General features: G+C 37.3%; 1 protein-coding gene across 8 annotated transcripts in view; it reads left to right on the top strand.

Moving 5' to 3' along the window:
• Nucleotides 1-19,071, top strand: part of LOC131164004 (F-box protein At3g54460) — a 28,119-nt gene extending 9,048 nt beyond the window's left edge. Inside the window, exons 2-10 of one of the 8 annotated variants that reach the window (XR_009139195.1) lie at nucleotides 1,376-3,976; nucleotides 4,064-4,277; nucleotides 4,369-4,638; nucleotides 4,730-4,789; nucleotides 4,877-5,007; nucleotides 5,116-5,230; nucleotides 11,674-11,816; nucleotides 18,612-18,692; nucleotides 18,798-19,071. Coding sequence is in view for 6 of the 8 variants with exons in the window: in XM_058120889.1 (XP_057976872.1) it covers nucleotides 1,356-3,976; nucleotides 4,064-4,277; nucleotides 4,369-4,638; nucleotides 4,730-4,789; nucleotides 4,877-5,007; nucleotides 5,116-5,230; nucleotides 11,674-11,811 (3,549 nt within the window). In the remaining 2 variants the exon portion in view is untranslated. Of the gene's footprint in view, nucleotides 1-1,355; nucleotides 3,977-4,063; nucleotides 4,278-4,368; nucleotides 4,639-4,729; nucleotides 4,790-4,876; nucleotides 5,008-5,115; nucleotides 5,231-5,386; nucleotides 5,738-11,673; nucleotides 11,983-18,611 lie in introns of those variants that run through there. The other 7 variants (XR_009139194.1, XM_058120887.1, XM_058120889.1 and 4 more) reach the window with 7 other exon arrangements.
• The last annotated feature ends 438 nt before the right edge of the window (nucleotides 19,072-19,509 follow it).

Raw genomic sequence — 19,509 nt, 5'->3', positions numbered from 1 at the left:
CCCATCGAGGGGAACTCCCTTTTGCATAAAGTTATGTAAAGTAAATTTGGATTACATCCTAATAGATGGGATAGAAATTCGGGTTTAAGATGTTGAAATTATAGTTCTTGGAAGAGTATTGTCAGATTTATCCTTTGATTATTCCTTAAATAGAATTTGTTGTGGGCGATGGGTCTCCAATCCATTTTTGGTAAGATGCTTGGGCAGAGAATTATGTGCGTTCCATTTGTTTTACTCGTTTATATCATCTCTCTTTTGTGCAGGATATTGTCATTGCTTCCTTCTTAGTTCAAATGGATTTAACACTTCTTGAGATTTCCACATTTGTAGGCCTTTAGGCCTCTAAATGATGGGCAGTTGGAGAACTCTTGTCTTTGTTAGTTTTGTTGGAAGGCTGTACATTACCTTGGGATGGTTGTTTCTTGTGTTTTGATAGATCAAAACCTACATTGCATTGAATTTTGCGTTCCTCTTTCTCTTGGGGGATTTGCAGAAAGTTATTTGCTGTTTTTTGGAAAAGAATTGGGTTTGCCTAGATTCGATGGAGGAATTATTACATTCCTTTACAGGTTTTAGGAAGATTGATGATGGTTTAGTCTTGTGGATTTGTTGGATTTATCGCAGTTTTCTCTGGAATTGGGATGGAAAAGAATGCTTGTATCTTTTCAGGGAAGAGGAATTCTGGTAAGAGACAATTTGTTGGATTCCAATGGGGTGTCGGCACACTGGTCAAACTGACGTGGTGGGCGCTTAAGTAGCCTATGAAAAGACTCATGAGTCCAAACTCCATTAATGAACTTTAGTTCAAGCTTGCCAAGCCTTGACTCTCTAGAATTGGCAGGGGGATGTGAGGCTTTCATGTGTCTCCATGATCAAACTAAGCTTGCATGTTGCCCGTTTGACGTCCTGCAAGGGTGCAAATGAGAGAGTTAACAATCATAATTGCGTGCATGCAAATTCAAGGTAGGATACTTCACTGATAAGGGAAAAAATGGTAGCTTCCAACATTTATACAAGGTATGGTTTGCTTTCTTTGGACGACACAAAGAAATAGAAAACTACCTAATAAGTGACCCAAATGACAACAAACAAGTGAAAAATGATGTAATATTGTGTGTAATGACCCCTTCCATATATTGATGAATGAATTACCTACATCACATAAACATTGCGTATTGATGGTGCTTGCAAATAATTGTTGTACTAGCCTACTAGGTACAGTGGGCTTCATTTGACAAATTCTTTTAGGCTTTTCAATGTTTTCATTATATTGATGCATTGAGCAAGTACCCTTTAAATTAAATTATTAATTTAAAATTTACTTGCCCATTTATAAGTGTGCCTTTCTGACGCAGTTAGAGAACATTATCTGCAGTTGCGACTGGAAAGAGAGAAGTTCACTGCTCGTTAGTAATGGAGTGTGTTGCAGTTACGCTAATGGATCTAATAAGAGCATTTGGAATATTTCTGATTGCCATGTTCTTGAATGTAAGCTTCACTGCAACACCTATGGTTCTTCTAGTAATAAGCTATTTGAACTCCATGAAATTTTTAAGAGTCTACCTACCATGGAAAAGAAGGGAAACCTTGATTGTTCAAGAGTAAAACCAGAAGATCCCTCTTGCAGATCTGGCATTTGGGTGGTGTCTGACGATGTTTTGATTAATATTCTCACTGCACTTGGTCCGACAGATCTTGTCAGGGTGGCCACAACCTGTCGCCATCTAAGATCCTTGGCCGTGTCAATTATGCCATGTATGAAGCTTAAACTTTTTCCTCATCAGCAGACAGCAGTTGAGTGGATGTTACAGCGTGAGCGGACTGCTGAAGTTTTGCCACATCCTTTGTACATGGACTTTTTAACTGAAGATGGGTTTGCCTTTTATATAAATACTGTTTCTGGTGACATATTCACTGGCATAGTTCCAACAATTAGAGATTTCCGTGGGGGAATGTTTTGTGATGAACCTGGTTTAGGTAAGACCATTACTGCTCTCTCCCTTATTCTAAAGACGCAAGGAGCATTGGCTGACCCACCAGATGGTGCAGAAGTTTTCTGGTGCATGCATAATGCAGACCAGAAATGTGGCTATTATGAGCTCAGTAGTCATAATGTCAACAGTGGTAACATGTTTTTAGGGAAAAGGATTTTGGGCCAGAATGCTCGAAGGGGGCAGTTATCTTTAGATAAATTTACTCCAGTGTCTAAAAGATCCAGGTTAATGGATTTTGATGGGAATATTGCAAGATCTGCTGGTTCATGTCCTGGTAAAAAGACTACATCCTCAGCTCCACAATCTATGCCAGCAGCTGGTGTGGTTCGGTGTACCAGGGGCTTGAGTTGCATCAAGAGAAATCTTCTTTATTCCTATGAAGGAGCATCTGGATTTTCAAAAAGGAAGGTTAGCAAAAAATTGACTAATGGTTCAATTGGCACAAGGCATGCATCTTTGGACAAGCGACTTGGTATGCCAATTGGATCATCACACAGTTGCAAGAAGGCCAAGAAGGATGCTGCAGATCATACTGAATATAATGATACTTGGGTTCAGTGTGATGCTTGTCGCAAATGGCGGAAGCTTGCAGACACTGCTATTGCAGATGCTACTGGAGCATGGTTTTGTAGTATGAACACTGATCCCTTGTATCAGAGTTGTAGTGTTCCAGAAGAATCTTGGGATCGTCGACAGTCCATTACATACTTACCAGGATTTTACACCAAAGGGACCTCTGGTGGATTAGAGCAAAATGTGTCTTTTTTCACCAGTGTGCTCAAGGAGCATTATGCACTGATGGATTCTGAAACAAAGAAGGCTTTAACTTGGTTGGCTAAACTTTCTCCCAACCAACTCTCAGAAATGGAAACAGTTGGTTTGGTACGTCCTGTTTGGGACACTCGAATATTATCTAGTGGAGATGTGCATGGGTTCCATAGGATATTTCAAGCTTTTGGTCTCATTGGAAGAGTTGAAAAGGGTGTTAGCAGATGGTATTATCCTCAAACTCTTAACAACTTGGTCTTTGATTTGCCTGCTCTTAGAATCGCTCTCTGTGAGCCACTTGACACGTTCAGGTTGTATTTGTCAAGAGCAACCCTGGTTGTTGTTCCTTCAAATCTTGTTGATCATTGGAAAACTCAAATTGAAAGGAATGTTAGACCTGGCCAGTTGAGGATTTTCTTATGGAATGATTATAGAAAGCCAAGTGCACACAATTTAGCTTGGGACTATGATGTTGTTATAACTACATTTAATCGTTTAAGTGTGGAGTGGGGACCCCGCAAGAGAAGTGTTCTGATGCAAGTGCACTGGCTTAGAGTCATCTTAGATGAAGGGCACACCCTTGGCTCAAGTCTAGCCTTGACAAACAAATTACAAATGGCTGTCTCACTAACAGCTTCATATCGTTGGATATTAACTGGAACTCCCACTCCCAACACCCCCAATAACCAACTGTCTCAACTTCAACCTATGCTGAAGTTCCTTCGTGAGGAAGCTTATGGTCTGAGTCAGAAGTCCTGGGAAGCTGGCATTCTTAGGCCATTTGAAGCAGAGATGGATGAAGGTCGGTCACGTTTGTTGCAGTTGCTTCACAGGTGCATGATTAGTGCTAGAAAGATAGATCTGCAAACAATACCTCCATGCATCAAGAAAGTGACATTCCTCAATTTCACTGAAGAACATGCAAAAACTTATAATGAATTGGTAGTTACAGTGCGACGCAATATATTAATGGCTGACTGGAATGATCCTTCTCATGTGGAGAGTCTACTGAATCCAAAGCAGTGGAAGTTCCGGAGTACAACGATTAGAAATGTCAGACTATCCTGCTGTGTAGCTGGACATATTAAGGTTACAGATGCTGGCCAAGACATTCAGGAAACAATGGATATTCTAGTTGGAAATGGTCTGGATACTACTTCAGAAGAGTATGCTTTTATAAAATATAACCTTTTGTATGGTGGTAGCTGTCTGAGGTAAGATCTGGTTTTTTCGATATTTCATTCGGTAATTGAATTTTGCAGATTATGTTCGGATCACTGATTGCTTTTATTGATTGATAGATGCAAAGAATGGTGTCGTCTGCCAGTCATTACACCATGCAGGCATCTTTTATGCCTCGACTGTGTTGCTTTAGACAGTGAGAGGTGTACTTTCCCTGGTTGTGGTAATTTATATGAGATGCAGTCTCCTGAAATATTAACCCGTCCAGAAAACCCTAACCCAAAGTGGCCTGTGCCGAAAGATCTTATTGAGTTACAGCCTTCATATAAACAGGCAATGTTCTAATGATTTTTTGTTTATTCTTTTTTTTTTTTCATATCATTTTAAAACAAGTATTTTACAATACATATTCTTATCTGTGCAGGATAACTGGGATCCTGATTGGCAATCAACATCTAGCAGCAAAGTCACTTATGTTGTACAGAGATTGAAAGGATTGCAGGATGCTAATAGAGAGACTGTTTACTCCATGGATGAGAGCTGCGGTGGTAAACACATTGATGAGGTACTTTGTTCTTCTGAAGGAACCACATCGAATGTGTTGTTACAGCAGGCAAACTGCAGCAAGATACCTGTGGATAAAGTTCTAATTTTTTCTCAATTTCTGGAACATATACATGTCATTGAACAGCAGGTAGCTGTGATCTCCCCTAATATAAGATTTTCTTCAGATGATTTACTTTATTGAAATAATATTTCAATTAACTTCACTTTCTGTTCTCCAGTTAACAATTGCTGGTATCAAATTTGCTGGAATGTATAGTCCAATGCATTCTAGCAAAAAGGTTTGTATCTTCTCTCTTATGTGTCTATGTTTTATTTTTGATCTCATCCATTGCAATTTGGCAATTCATTTACCTTCACTTTCTCAGATGGAGTCCCTGGCTATCTTCCAGCATGATGTGAGTTGTATGGCTCTTTTGATGGACGGAAGTGCAGCTCTAGGTCTTGATTTGAGCTTTGTGACACATGTATTTTTAATGGAGCCAATTTGGGACAGAAGGTAATAATTTGTTTCAATGCCTTGTTCCATTCTTCTTTTGTTTTATTTTCATCCATAGCTTATTGGAGAAATCAATCTTTCTTATGTTATTTATCTTAATCATTTCAGCATGGAGGAACAAGTGATTAGTAGAGCTCATCGGATGGGTGCTACTCGTCCTGTTCATGTGGAAACTTTAGCAATGCGTGGAACAATTGAAGAGCAAATGCTGAAATTTTTACAGGTATAACTGTAGAACTCTCTCTCTCTCTCTCTCTCTCTCTCTCTCATGTTGCATTAGTAGCTGTGATTTTGATAACAATAATATAAAATTTTCCATTAATTTCCGACAGGCCTGTGCATCAGTTCAATTTCTGATTAGCTTATTAGTTTCTTGTAGATATGCTACATTCATCCAGATTGGGTTACATAAGTGGAACAGAAATCTGATAATCTTCTCCCACCTGGACATGAGAGGGAAAGAAAAAGGAAGAAGCAAAAAAGAAAGGGGCGGGTCATACTAGGTTGAATACAAGCAATTGCATTTTGAAAATTCTAGTAGTGAATCATGAATCCATGATTCGTCTTGAATAAATACTTTGTTTTAAATTAATTTGGCCGGCCATCATATTGTCACTTTCACTTTTAGAAGTAAATTTTTTTTCTTTTATTTATGCAGAACACCTTAGATGCATTTTTCTAAGTACATTTCCACATTTCATGATAAAATGATGTCTATGTTTTTGATCTAGTTAATTGTATAAAAAGCTACTAGACTTCTTTGAAAGCATGGAAGGTTGAGTATGTTGCATTCTTCATGCCACAATTTCTTCAATTAACCAATGCAATTTGCAAGTGAACAAGCCATACAATTTTTTTCCCTCTAGATAACAAATCTCTCAAAAACTTCATCAGGCATACTTGGTCTTCATTATTCTTTTCACCTTCTTCAATGTTCAACCTGAGTGTTATATACTTGTACGCTTAAACCAGTTGTCTTCTTTGTTTTTTTTTTTTTTTTCCTTTGATTATTTTGTGTATAAAGACATATATATATATATATATATATATATTTCTATTCTAATAAGTAATAATGTAAAAATATATTCTCTAAAATTTTAATTATTTGGTAACAAATCTATTACTCATTCACTGGGTATGAAATAGGTTTCTTAAAAAAAAATTTTGTTATTAGAGAACATTAATTTATTAATAATTATTAAAAGATGTTCAACTGTTAATGGAAAGGAAGCCTTTATAAAAAGAGTTTGGTGGCAATATGACGAGGGTGAAATGTTGGAAATATTTATGGTGTTGAGAACTGCCCTTAATAATAAAGGAATATAATAATTTTTTTAATCTATTCAATATTTTTGTTAGCGAGAATGCTTGGATGAATGACTTATTTGTGTGGAGGAATGAAAATCATGATTTGGATGTAAGAATGCATCTAAAACTTTACAACTGGGAGGTTGAAAGTTGCATCTCATTTCAGGGGCTTTTTTTTTTTCCAAGGGAACAAATATGGAGGAAAGGTGATAGGTTAGTCTTGGAAGTTGGTTGTAAAAATTGGGCTTTTCAGTGAAAAGTATTAATGCTAAGATTTTGGTAGAAGGTGTAGATGATTTCCCCTTGTTTTGTCAGCCTCAGGTCCAACAAAGATTGGATTTCTAACTTTTGGATTGTTAAGAGAAAATGCCATAAAAAGAAATGGGTATCCCAGCTGGATGCACTATGTGCATGGTGGTGGAGAAGAAGTCACTCATTTGTTCATCCACTCTATGAGATTTCTTCAGAGGTATGGACTTCGTTCCTCACAGGTTTTGGAATGATGGAATCTCATGGGTTATGCCTGGCACAGCATCAGAGGCACTTCATGAGTGGGGATTGGACAAATATAAAAGGGGTATTTGAAAAAAAAAAAAAAAAGGAAAAGAAAACGCCACATGCTTTGCTTTTTTTTTTAAATATATTGGGTGGGAAGGTGCTGGAGAATTCTTGAAGACGTGGAAGTGTCTGCCTATTTGCAGGCTGAAAGAATTGATTGTTAAGAGACTGTTTCTTTGGTGCTGTACTGCCATTATACTTCGTATAGAAATCAAGACAAGTGATTTCCCTCTGAAAAAAATGTTTTTTATTTTTTTAAAAAATTTATTTTAATTTTTGTTTTACTTAATATACTTACCTAGCATGGAAAAAGGGGGCCTACTGCTCTCAGTTAATTGCTAGGTACATATTTTAGGCAATTGTTGACCATAATCCAGGAGCAATATCTAGTGATTTCTTTCCCTTTGAAAAATGCTGATTGATCATTGGTGTGATTTCCCTGAAGTAGGTAGTCAGGGTGACAAGCATTCCTGGAAATAGAATTCTGCCTAAAACTTGGTGACCTGTGACTTGGTTGAAAACAATAAATTTCAAATGCTTAGACATGAGTTTTTCTGGTGATCTCTCTCTCTCTCTCTCTCTCTCTCTCTCTCTCTCTCTCTCTCATCCTTAAAAGATTGGAGATGATTTGATGCTGGGTGTTGGTGTGAAAATTCCTATTACTGAATCCCGATTGTAGTGAATAAGAAACACTTTTTGATATATCTGCTTACTAGCCAAAAGCATGTAAAACATATCTAATATGGATTGCTATAGTAAATACCTGCACATCTCAAGGACATACTTGTTGCAACTTGCAAACATTACTAGTTTCTTCAGATTCTTATCCTTAATGATTGTCATGAATTGACGGTAAGATAAACCTTCTGCACATTAATTTAAAAACTTGTGAACGATAAATACTAAGATTTTCTGTCATCAGGTCCTTATTACCTACAATATATGTCAAGTTTGTTGTTTGGAGTATATCTTTAGAACATATCTTGCAAGGATCATCTCTCTCTCATGGGATACAGAAAGTGTTTTATTTCAGAAAACAATTCCAGAGAGGGTTTCACTTGAGAACATAAGAAGAAATTGAAAAGGAAAAGCAACTCTTAGAAACATAATGAAAAACACTCTGGCATCTGAAGTTGTGTTGCATGAAAGCATTTGGATCCCTTCTTGTCTCATAAGTACTTGATTTCTTCACATAATCAACTGACCATTCAAATCTTTTCAACATCCTTTCCTTCTTTTCTCCCATTATTCCTTTCAACAAACAATTTTTTATCCTTTCTTCTCATATTTTCAGTGTCAGTAAATAATCTCATGGTTTCTAACTCGTTTTCTAACCACACACCCAACCATCTGTAATATTCTGAACACAATCATAATTTTCTCTTGAAAATCATCTGAACCAGCAACAAAACATCCGAAACCGGGCTCCAGATGAAGTCCAAAACTGAAGAACCATCTTGCAGTCTTGCTGGATATCCTCCTGCCTGCATTGTTGGCCTGAGGCAATTTCCATGATCTGAACGATCTAAAATTGAATTATTAATGGTGCCACTTTCCCAATGTTCCTGCTAAGTTCCTTTTATTTGAATTGGCCATGTCTCTGGTACATGGGAAATCTTATCTGGGAGAAGAAAGTCTCCTCCCCCCCCCCCCCCCCCCCCCAAAAACCTTGTGCATAGGACTCGTATTGCTTCTGCAAACCTGAAAGTAAGTGCTCCTTGTAGTTAAAGCTACCTTGAGATACTCTTGGTTCTTTGAGCTCATTACCCCTCTCCCTACTCTCCTTGTTAAACTAAATCCTCATCATTTTCTCCTACCTTTTATTCTTCTTAGGGGAAAAAAGTTTACTAGAACTATTCCAAGGATCCTACTGAAATGGGACTTACCCTTCATTTTTCCATGACCTGCCCTGTGAAGTACACCTGTTCTTCCACCCCTCCCCCCCCCCCCCAAAAATCATTTTTATGACACATCTTGACTTCATGGTGATTTAATTCTTCATTATGCAAAGAAGGAATGGATGAAAGCCTGATGCTGGGAAGATTGATAGTTTTGGTTCTGGACCTCTGACATGATTGAATGGATTTCGAGGTAGCTACTTGTCTGCTTGCCTGCCTTTCGATGTGGATCCCTCTTTCTCATAACCACTTCTAGCAACCATTTCTATTTCCCCTCCTCTTCGATCGTTCTGATGATTTGCTCCCTTCGGCACTAGGAGATATTTAGATTACACTCTGCATCCTAAAGAAAGGTTTTTATGAACACTATAAGATCCAAAAGAGTACTAGCAAAGTAATTCGAGCATGCCATTTCAATGATAGTTCTTCCCCACTTGTTTTTCGTAGGTCTCTTAATGATATGGAGGTGGAGGAACTCTCAACTTTGATGTGTTTGTTGGAGGGTTGTTGTACTTCCAAAAGGAAGGATGCTCGGTTTCTGTTCTAGATTCATCGGAGCTTGTTAACCTTTCTTTATGCATTGATTCATGAAAACATGCCCTTTTCGCTTCATTGTAGTATTTGGAAGGCCTAAGTTCCCTCTAAGATTAAGGATTTTATTGGGTTGGCTGTTTTAGGGTGAGGTTGGCATCCCCCCCTTTTTTTTAAAGTAAAAACTGGGTGTAATGTGTTTGGTAAACTACTTTTTCAGCTTTTAAAAACCAGCTTTTAGCTTTTTTGGGAACCTTCTAAAAGCTATAGATTTGAAGCCTTAAAAGTTAAAAGCTAGCTTTTTCCAACAAATTATTCTATTCTCCTCTGCTCTTTTTCAAATATTACAAATTATAAATCCATTAATTACATTTACTAAAAGTACAAATCCATTTTAGTCATTTTAAATGTTTCCAGGCACATTAAAACTTTTTTTGCCACATGCTGAATTGGCTTTTTCTTTCTAACAGCTCCTTTTTCACGGGGCTAAAGAATTTCTACAACAATCTCAATGGGCAATCTCAATTGGCTCTTTTCATAGGTTCCTTTTTAAAAGTTCCTCTTCAAAAGCTACAGGGGCCAAACTAAGCCTAAATAGAATTAACACAAACAATCTGTTGTTTCTAAAGCTTTATCTCCTGGTGTGTGCACTCTTTGTCTTGATAGTTCAGAATCTGTTTCTCATCTTTTCTTTCACTGTTATTTTTTCATGTAGGATTTTGAATAAGTTTAGCATTTTTGTAGAGAGCTGGGTTTGTCACAATCAGTGCGAGATTTGTGGGCTATTCTTTTACTGGTTTTGGTAGTAGTAGTGAGGGTCAGCTTTGTGGGAGTGGTATTTGGTTGGAACGGAATGCTTTTATCTTTATGGGGAAGAAGATGCCTTGGCCTTTGCTGTGGATAGGATTCAGTTTATGGCCTCGATATGGGCTTTTACTACAGGTTGCTTTAAAAGGTTGTGTTTTTTAGATTTACAGTGTGACTGGATGGCTTTGTTGTTTTGGTTGTAATTCTTTTTTTTGCCAATGTTCTCCTCTATTTGTAGGAAAATTTCGTATGCTCTTTTTTGTATATTCTTCCTTCATTAGTGAAATCTTTTCTTTTTATCCGAAAAGGGGATAGTTCTTTCCCATTACTAACTTGTGATGAGTTACAGCTAGTGTGACTTCCGTTGCATCTTTTAAAAAAAAAAAATTTAATCAGTAAAAATGAGAATTCATTTAAGGGCATTAAGGGGATGCCACCCAGGCACTGGAAAGCATCTTCTTTTAAAATGATACACTTTTTTTTCACCCCCAAAACTTTGGCTTTCTTCAAGCATGGTGGGATATTGTGAAGGAAAGCATGGCCATTCTCCAACAATTTTATGAGCATGGGACTTATGAGAAAAGCTTGGATGTTGCTTCTATTGTGTCTATTTCCAAGAAAGGAGGAGCTGAAGGGTGAAGGCATTAAAAACTTCAAGCCTATTAGTTTGGTGGCTGGTGGGGTACAAGCTGAATGCCAAAGTGCTAGAGGTGATTGGGAAGGCGATCTCTATATGCCCCATGACCATTTTTTCTGGGGTTTCCTCCTTTACTTTGCACTGGATGGATTGTGCTAGGTGGTTGGGTGTTAGGTATGAGAACTCATGTAGCTATGATGACTCTTTGAGGTGGTTGGGTGGTAGTGTGCCAGGTTTACCATGAAAATTTTTACAAGAAGTTAGAAGGAATTGTCTTAGGCCATCCAGGGACCACACCCCCACCACCCCCCCCCCCCCCGCCCCCCCCCCCCAAAAAAAAAAAGGATTGCTTTAATACTTTGCTTTTGGAGCTTCTTGTCAAGATATTATCATGGGGAATAACCTTACAAGAAGAGGTATGATTGTGGCGAATTGGTGTTTCATCTGTGAAGACACTAGAGAGAATATGAACCACCTCATTTGCTGTCCTATGGTTAGAAAGCTTTGGAGCTTGGTATGGCTAAATGTTGCTTGGATGATGCCCAATAGTGTGTTTTTTCATTCGTAGATGGAAAGTCAAAGGCTGCTAGTCCAAGTAGGTGTCGGCTATGGCAGCACTTTGTGTGTTATGGAGCATTTAATGGGAGAGAAACAAGAGGGCTTTTTGAAGGAAAAGAGCCCTCTTTACACAACTTGAAAAATACCCTCAATTCTTTTTTCTTTTTCTTTTTTCTTTATTTTTTGGAGTACTGGTTTGGTTTTACCAGACATCATCTATTGGCTTGAGTTTTATGTTATCTTTAAAGTCTTGTTTCTCTGCTTTTATTTTTTGGTTTGGTTCCCCTTGGTGCCCTTCAGTTCATATTTTTTCTTGCTTATTGAGGAAAAAAAAGCCTTTTTTCAACTGTTTGCTTCATATTCCTATAGGACGCTGATGCATGTAGGAGATGCTTGAAGAAAGATTTTGTGAAACCTGACCATGAAGGGGCACGCGTGCATCGTACATTACACGATTTTGCAGAGAGCAATTATCTGGCTCAGCTGAGCTTTGTCCGGACTAGTTAAAACATGTAATGGTATTTTCAATTAATCTCTTACTCCATATATTCTAGTCTTATGAATTGAGTTAATTTTATCCTAGAAAATTTATTTATTACATGCAATGTGCCACAATTGCACCTAGTTTGTGTACTAGGGAGATCTCAGCCATATAAAGACGATTAAGTTTCAACTTCAGTTAATTTCTTATTCCTTATCCTCTTGTCTAATGATTAGAGTCAGTTTTGGAAAACTAATTTATTAGTCATGTGTAGTGTTTTAAAGGGCTCAATCGAGGCTCGCCTCAAGGCAAGGCATGCCTAAAACGCCTTGAGGCTCATTCTAAAATATCAAATTCCAAAAAGGCTAATGCATTGCATTTTAAGGCTTGCGCATTTGTACAGATGCCTTTTATGAATGTGGTTGAGGCTAAAGCATTTTGGGTATGTGGTCCTCAAGCTATATTTGGCTCGAAAATTTTAACTCCAAGTTTATATAAAAGAAATGTCATAATAGGAGTTGACTTCTAAAACTCTTGAACCTCAACCAGTCCAAAATACTTGAGAGTTGTATCTTAGATCTTGAAAATAATTTGAACTTTGTAATGTTACAGCAATCTCTTGTCATGATTTACATAATGAATTCAAGTTAGGAATTTTTTGAATAGCCAATAAGTAGTTTGCAAATTATATTTGATTTTTTTACATTATATTTGTAATTTTCTTAATTTTTCTTAATTTTAAAATATATGTTATTTGTTCACATATTTTAATCTAAAAATAAATTTCTCAAAAAACTTAAGCCCCAATTCCTTAAGGTTTATGCCTCGCTTCTTAAGGGTTAGAACGCCTTTGTCTTTTAAAACATTGGTCATGTGCTATGTGTCACAATGCTACTAGGCGTGTGCTCAGGAGATCTTGGTTATGGTTTAGGTTTCAACCTTTGAAAGACCTCTTTTGGGACAAAACCATGAGTCCTAATGGGCCAAAGTTGACAATGCCTCACCACAGGTTGGCTGAGACTATTATATTTGATATTAGAGTCATCTTGGGGGTACTACCATGTGAGTGGATCTTGTAGCATCATAGATGATAGATCAGATGGGGAGCTTGTCACAATTTTTCATTGGGTGTGTTGTAGGGAGATCTTGGCCATGGAAGGATGGTTTAGGTTTTTACCTTGTGAGATGCCTTGTATGGGACAAAACCTTGAAGTTCAATGAGCCAAAGCCGGAAATATTTCGCCAAAGTTAGGCAAAATGTTACACTATGCACATGATGCCAAAATATTAGCCATTATTGCATTTTTTATATAAAAAAAATAGATTTGTTCATTTCTTTCTTAATGATTTTTTTTTTTTTTTTTTGAATCACAGTTCAAACTTTTAGCCATTATTGTTTGTTTTGGTTCATTTCTCCATTTGAATGCTAAGTCCATTCCATTGCTGTAACTGCTTGATTTGTAGTCTTGTTTGCAAAAAAAGATCTTTTGAATCTTACTTTTTGGCCATTTTAATAGAAAATTCAGGTGGAAAATGGTATATTTGGGAAATAGTGGTATTAACTTATAGACATATTTATTAGGACAGGAAAATAATATTATGAGAGCAAGCATGTCGAAAATATGTTAACTTCTAGTCATATTTGGCCTTCTGCTTTTTGATTTTTTGGTGATAGATATGAAAACAAAAAATTCATAATATTTATCCTTTTTATTTAATCAGGAAACTATGATTTTGCATAAAGGATCTATTATTTCCTTCGTTCACTCCACTTTAGATGCATTTGAAGGAATGAACTGCAGAATTCTTTAGGTGAAACTTGAACCTGTGGATAGTTACAGCAAGTGGAATGGGCTTGCGGAACATAGATTAGAATTGAACGTAAAACATTGGGTTAGGTGTCTTTTGATTTAAAGAAACAACGGAAAAGTATGGTAAATTGTGGAAATTGTGAACAAAACCTTGGGAAATGTTAAAAAAATTGTGAATAATTTAGAACCAAAATGACAGGCCCCAGATCATATTTTTCTTGCATCCTTAAAGCCCTTTGATGTCTTACTTATACTCACTGTAAACTCTTTCTCTACCTTGCTGCCATAAAATCCACCACAATGCTATTTCTGCTTATAAATGTCGAAAGAAGATGAGTAAGCATCATAAAGGGAAGTGGAAGATGCATGTGATCTCCAGACAGAGTACCCAGTAATCAGTATTATATAAATGTCAAGTACATTTATAAATGTTGAAAGCAACCATGAAATGGTAATTGCAAGATACTTATAATTAAATTTTCGATCACAGTTAGCTTACATTTGAGGACGAGCCCTGAGTCCCTGACTCAACTGTAAGGATGTTGCTTCCAAACCTGAAGTTCACTGGTTCAAATCTTGGAACAGTCTCTCCAAGCTTGGAGTTAAGACTGCATGAATCTTGTTCTCCCCAGATCCCCAGTGGCGTGAGAGTCTTGTGCATTGGGTATTACATTAAAAGTTTATTGTGAGCTATAATTAAATTTTCATTCACAATTTGCATTAAACATTGATGTTGAGCTCTTTTTTTTTTTTTTTTTTAACATTATAAATGGATGAACTTACAGGCTGTATTTAGGAAGTATGTTTTAGTATTGTGATTATAAAAAATAATTTTAAGGGTTAATTTTTTAAAAATAACTATGATATAATTTGAAATTGACTTGAGTTTCCTTAAAAAAAAAAAAAAAAAGAGTAGATGAGAATATATTGTAAAGTGGTGAAAAAGTTACCGTTTCGTTGTCTTGGATGAATTATTAGAGGACATGATTGAATTGACACTGCCCATAAAGTTATTGTAGGATGGATGGAGTAAACAAGTCTTCAGTGTCACGCAATCATAAAATATTTGTCAAGTGGAATATTTTTTTTTAACTGATATGAGGCTAATTGCACTGTGTGTGTAATGTGTTTATGAATGATGAAACATTTTAGGGTTTCTTTTTAAATGAAATAAGTATGTCAAGAAAGAATGTTAATTCTATGTACCGTGGAATAAAAAAGTAATGTGTTCCTGTGCATGTGTGTGGAAAGTTAAGAGGGTTTTATTGGGCAAAGTTCGGTTTGTTTGGGGTCGGTCGAGGATATCTTAGTCACTTCTTTTCCAGGGTTTGGAAGGAGCAAAGACTGATCAGCCTTTTGGAAATGTGGGTTGTATGCTATGTTATGGGATGTTTGGATGGAGAAAAATACTTGTATCTTCTAGGGGAAGAAGGTTTGATATAAGATTCCATATCTGGCTTCATTATGGGCTGTTGCTGCTGGCTGTTTCAAGTGAATGTTGTTAGATTACTGTTTCACCTAAAAAGCTTAAGCTGGTAGGTTTTTTGGCCAACAATGTATATCAAGCTTTAAGACTCCCTGCACGTGCAGAGATGAACAAATGATATAAAACACCTATTACAGTGAATACAATATTTGTGGGTATTAGCAAATGATTTTTCTCATCACATCTCTTTGGAAGACATGCACCGGGACTGGTTAGCTTTCTTGCATTGATTTTGGTTTTTGGGCCTAGAATGGGAAATCTGTAATTATTTACTTTTGATGTGAAGGGAGGATTTTTATTCTCCCTATTTTCCTTTTTGTTTTATTCTTCTTGTCCATTCTAGCCTCTCTAATAAAATTTCTTTGTTTTTATCAAAAGAAATGTTTGTAAACACTAGACAATAAATGCGGTTAACAAGACTAGAACCAAGACCTCTTGGTAACCAGTTCTGATGCCATGCTAGATTACCACTTTACCTTAACGTTTAAGCTATTAGATTGTGCCAGCAATGTATATCAAGCTTTAGCAAATATCTTTTGAGGATGTTCACTGTGATTGATTTGCTGTTTTGTATTAATATTATTTTTTGTTTTGTTCTTTTTTTCTTTATTGGAGGATTTCTTTTTCTCCTTTTCTATACATTCTTTCTCTATTAATAATGTTGTCTTTTTTTTTTTGTCAAAAAAGGTTAAGAGGGTTTGTGTCACGAACCGCCAATTTCAACTCAATTAACGGGCCACATGGCACTCGTCGAGGCTCTCCCTCGACAAAGTCAGCCAACAACTACACATTCAATCCTGCTATCATGAACACTCGAGAGGTTTTCGAAAGCCATCATAGGCATGAAATATCAGTTCCAACAATAATGAATTCATGAAGACAAGCGACCTTTATACTGACATGTGGAACTAGTTGTTATATTCAATTAACAAGACAACCACACAAGCCATCATCCGAGTTATTTAACATCCAGTATAAAAATCCCTGGTGAGGGCAAGTGAAGACATCTCTTCTCATATAACTGAGGTCACACTGTCAACCCCTAACATTCTCCCCCCACTCACTCGATCGACGACCTCGTCGATGTATTTGTAAGAAGACTTCCTACTCCTTTTGTTGATGACCTTATGATTGACAATATGTCTACTAGGTCATACTCTACATATTTAGTCTCGACACTATACGACTCATCCACGGTATGAAGGAATAATGAATACTCACTTGCAAAGAGCTCAAAAGGGACACCGACTCATCCACTATGTGAGATTACGACGACTATTGACTTGCAAATAGTGGAAAAGATAAACGACTCATCCACTGTGTGAGCTAACTATGACTACTGACTGGTAAAGAGCTAAAAAGGGGTACCACTCATAGACTATGTGGGATAACAACGACAACTAACTAGTAAGGATCTGAAAAAGGATACAACTCTTCAGCTATGTGAGGTAAGTATGGGAACTGACAGGTAAATAATCGAAAAGATATGACTCATCCATTCCAGTTGGTTGTCTTTTGGGTATTGAAATCTATTGAAACTCTCATTGTAGCATCGTTCAAGTCGTTAGAGGCTTGTAATTATCTATCTTAACTTGGTCAGAGCGTGCAGCGTTCACCCTGCCTATCCCTTTTCGCGCATTTGGCATGTCACCCTGCCTACTTTCCTAGGTACTTGGCGGGAACCATTATCCTATCTTTACCATACCAACCAAAGCATGCATCATTTACCCTGCCAACCCTTTTGCGCATGGTGTGACACCCTACCTGCTTTCCTTGGCGCTTGGTGTGAACCATTACTCTTTCTCTACCATGTTGACTTACAGAGCATGCAGCATTCACATTGCCTTCCCTTTTGCACTTTTATGCGGCACCTTGCCTACTTTCTTGCATGCTTGGTGTGAACCATTACCTTCTCTCTGTAGTCTTACTGGACGTCCTCTACTCACTTACCCATCAAATTGTCATGGATTCTCATCCCATCCTCTGTACGCACAATATAGCAACGATCTCAATTAACTTCCGTAGGGCGGCCTCAAGCTCTATTGGCACAAACTCATGGGATTCTGGATTGCATCCGACCTCGATGTCTTTTAGCTTATTCAAAGCTTCCGACAGCTCAATATTTTCTTACAGACCTCAAGCTCTATTGGTCTGTTTCCCGCAAGGAAGCCTCAAGCCTTATTGGCTCTACCCTTTAGGACAATGAATGGCATCACGCCCTCGATATGTTTCCGCCTACTCAAGGCTTCCAATAACTCAATATTTTCTTGTAGACCTCAAGCTCTATTCGTCTGCTTCCCGTAGGGAGGCCTCATGCTCTATTGGCACTACCCCTTTGGGATTATGTATGGAATCCCAACATCGATGAGTTTTCGACTGCTCAGTCCTCCTTTCGAATACCGCAAGCTCAGTTTGTCTTTCTCCTTCATGAGATGGGAGATGGCATCATGCCCTCAATGTATTTCAACTCAATTAATGGGCCGCGCGACACTCGTCAAGGCTCTACCTCAACGAAGTCAGCCAACAACTACACATTAAATCCGGCTGTCATGAACACTTAGGAGGTTTTCGAAAGCCATCGTAGGCATGAAATATTAGTTCCAACAATAATGAATTCATGAAGACAAGTGACCTTCATACTCTATGATATGTGGAAGTAGTTGTTATATTTAATCAACAAGACAACCACACAAAAATTATCATCTGAGTTATTCAACTTCCAGTATAAAAATCCCTGGTGAGGGCAAGCGAAGACATCTCTCCTCCCCATATAACTGAGGTCACACTGTCAACCCCTAACAGATCGCTTATGGGAAGCATGAGGAAGAGGGATTTAAGTTCATCTGTACATGTGAAATGGAAGCAACAAAATGCATGGATGATATTTGGATTCATATTGAAAGTGCTAAAAGAGGACAAGAGGAGGGCAAGTAAAAAAGAGGATGGGGTCTTAACACAACTTGGCCCAATGCATTTTGCCAGCCTATGTCTGTAAGAAAGCTAGATTGGGAGGATAAACATTTTCATTATTGAGTCTTACATATTGTAGTCTGTTTCTTTGGAATCTATAGGTGCCTAGCTACTTGCGAGCTATTTCGCACTGATCTTTTCCCAGTTTGAATTTACTGGTTCTTTACAAGGGACAAATGTTGGCAGATGCTCTCAAGACCCAATTGTTTTGATAGGCAAGTGCATTCGAAATCAACTTTCAATCTTTTGGGGGCACTGACTGGATTTGATTCACTGTTTACATTTTGAGCATCTGTTCAAATATTTTGGTTAACAGCTTAAGCTCGAGTTCAAACTGTCAGATATTTAAGTAGTACAACCATGTTATATCTGTCAAGAAAATCTTTTGTGCTCAAGAGAACTTGTGAGCAAGTATTATTGTTTATATGCTTTTTACCAAAATGGTAAGATAGTCACTATTCCTTTTCCTGTGTCTATTATTAAGTTCTAGACCGAGGCTTCAAACTAATGGTGTTATTTATGTATGTATTTATTTATTTTTTATTTTTTTCATTTTCAGTTATGTGAAAATTCCAATGTTTGTGGAAACTCAGCCAGATAGGTGGAGAAGCTGTTCCTTGGGGAGGATATGCCTTTTGAGGTGAAACTTTAGTGCATATGTGCTGGCATTGTGGCCTGGAAAATTACTGTGAATATTTTTCTTTTTGGATGTTTTTCTCCATTTTGAAGGGTTAGATCCCAACAGGGTGGAAGAGGGTAGTGATTCAAAGGAACTGCTCAAATCATATGAACTCCACATTTAGGCAAATATTGGCAGCCTGCTTTATACTGAACTCCCCTGGCTCCCAGTATATTCATTGCTTGTAAGCTCAGGCTCTGGTTACGTGTAGAAAATTTCTTGTATCTGCAGTGAAGGCATGCTAGCTGGGCAGGCAGAGCTAGAGCTATGAAATGAATTTGCATTCCATCGAAAAATAATTTATATTTTTAGCAAGCGATGCTTGTTTGATTTATGAAAATTATATATTCATAAGTGATGCCAAAATTTCTGACTCAAGGGAATAAAAAATAAAGTTTAAAAACAGATTTTACTGATACAACACGGAAGATGTTTTGTTTCCAAGTTTACAGTACAGCAGATTCGTTTTTTACAACAAAACAAAATCTACTGATGCATTTTTCTTCCCATTTTCAACAATATGCATTTCAACTAAAATGTGTGGCGCCTGTGCACATGCCAGTCATTTGCCATCCATGTTTTTAGCAATATCATTAATGGAAGAGGACCGATAGATAAGATCAATAAGCTTAAAAAGATAACTTTTCATTGCATAAAATAAAATTTGGCAAAACATAATAAAAAGTCATTAATAAGAGTAATCTGTGCCACGATCCATCTTTCCTTAATTGGGCGCTGGTGATATTGTTGATTGATTGATTACTCTCCTATAATAACA

Source organism: Malania oleifera, chromosome 9, assembly GCF_029873635.1.
Source record: "Malania oleifera isolate guangnan ecotype guangnan chromosome 9, ASM2987363v1, whole genome shotgun sequence".
In the NCBI taxonomy this organism is placed as follows: Eukaryota; Viridiplantae; Streptophyta; class Magnoliopsida; order Santalales; family Ximeniaceae; genus Malania; species Malania oleifera.
This window is presented reverse-complemented; position numbering and strand designations above follow the sequence as displayed.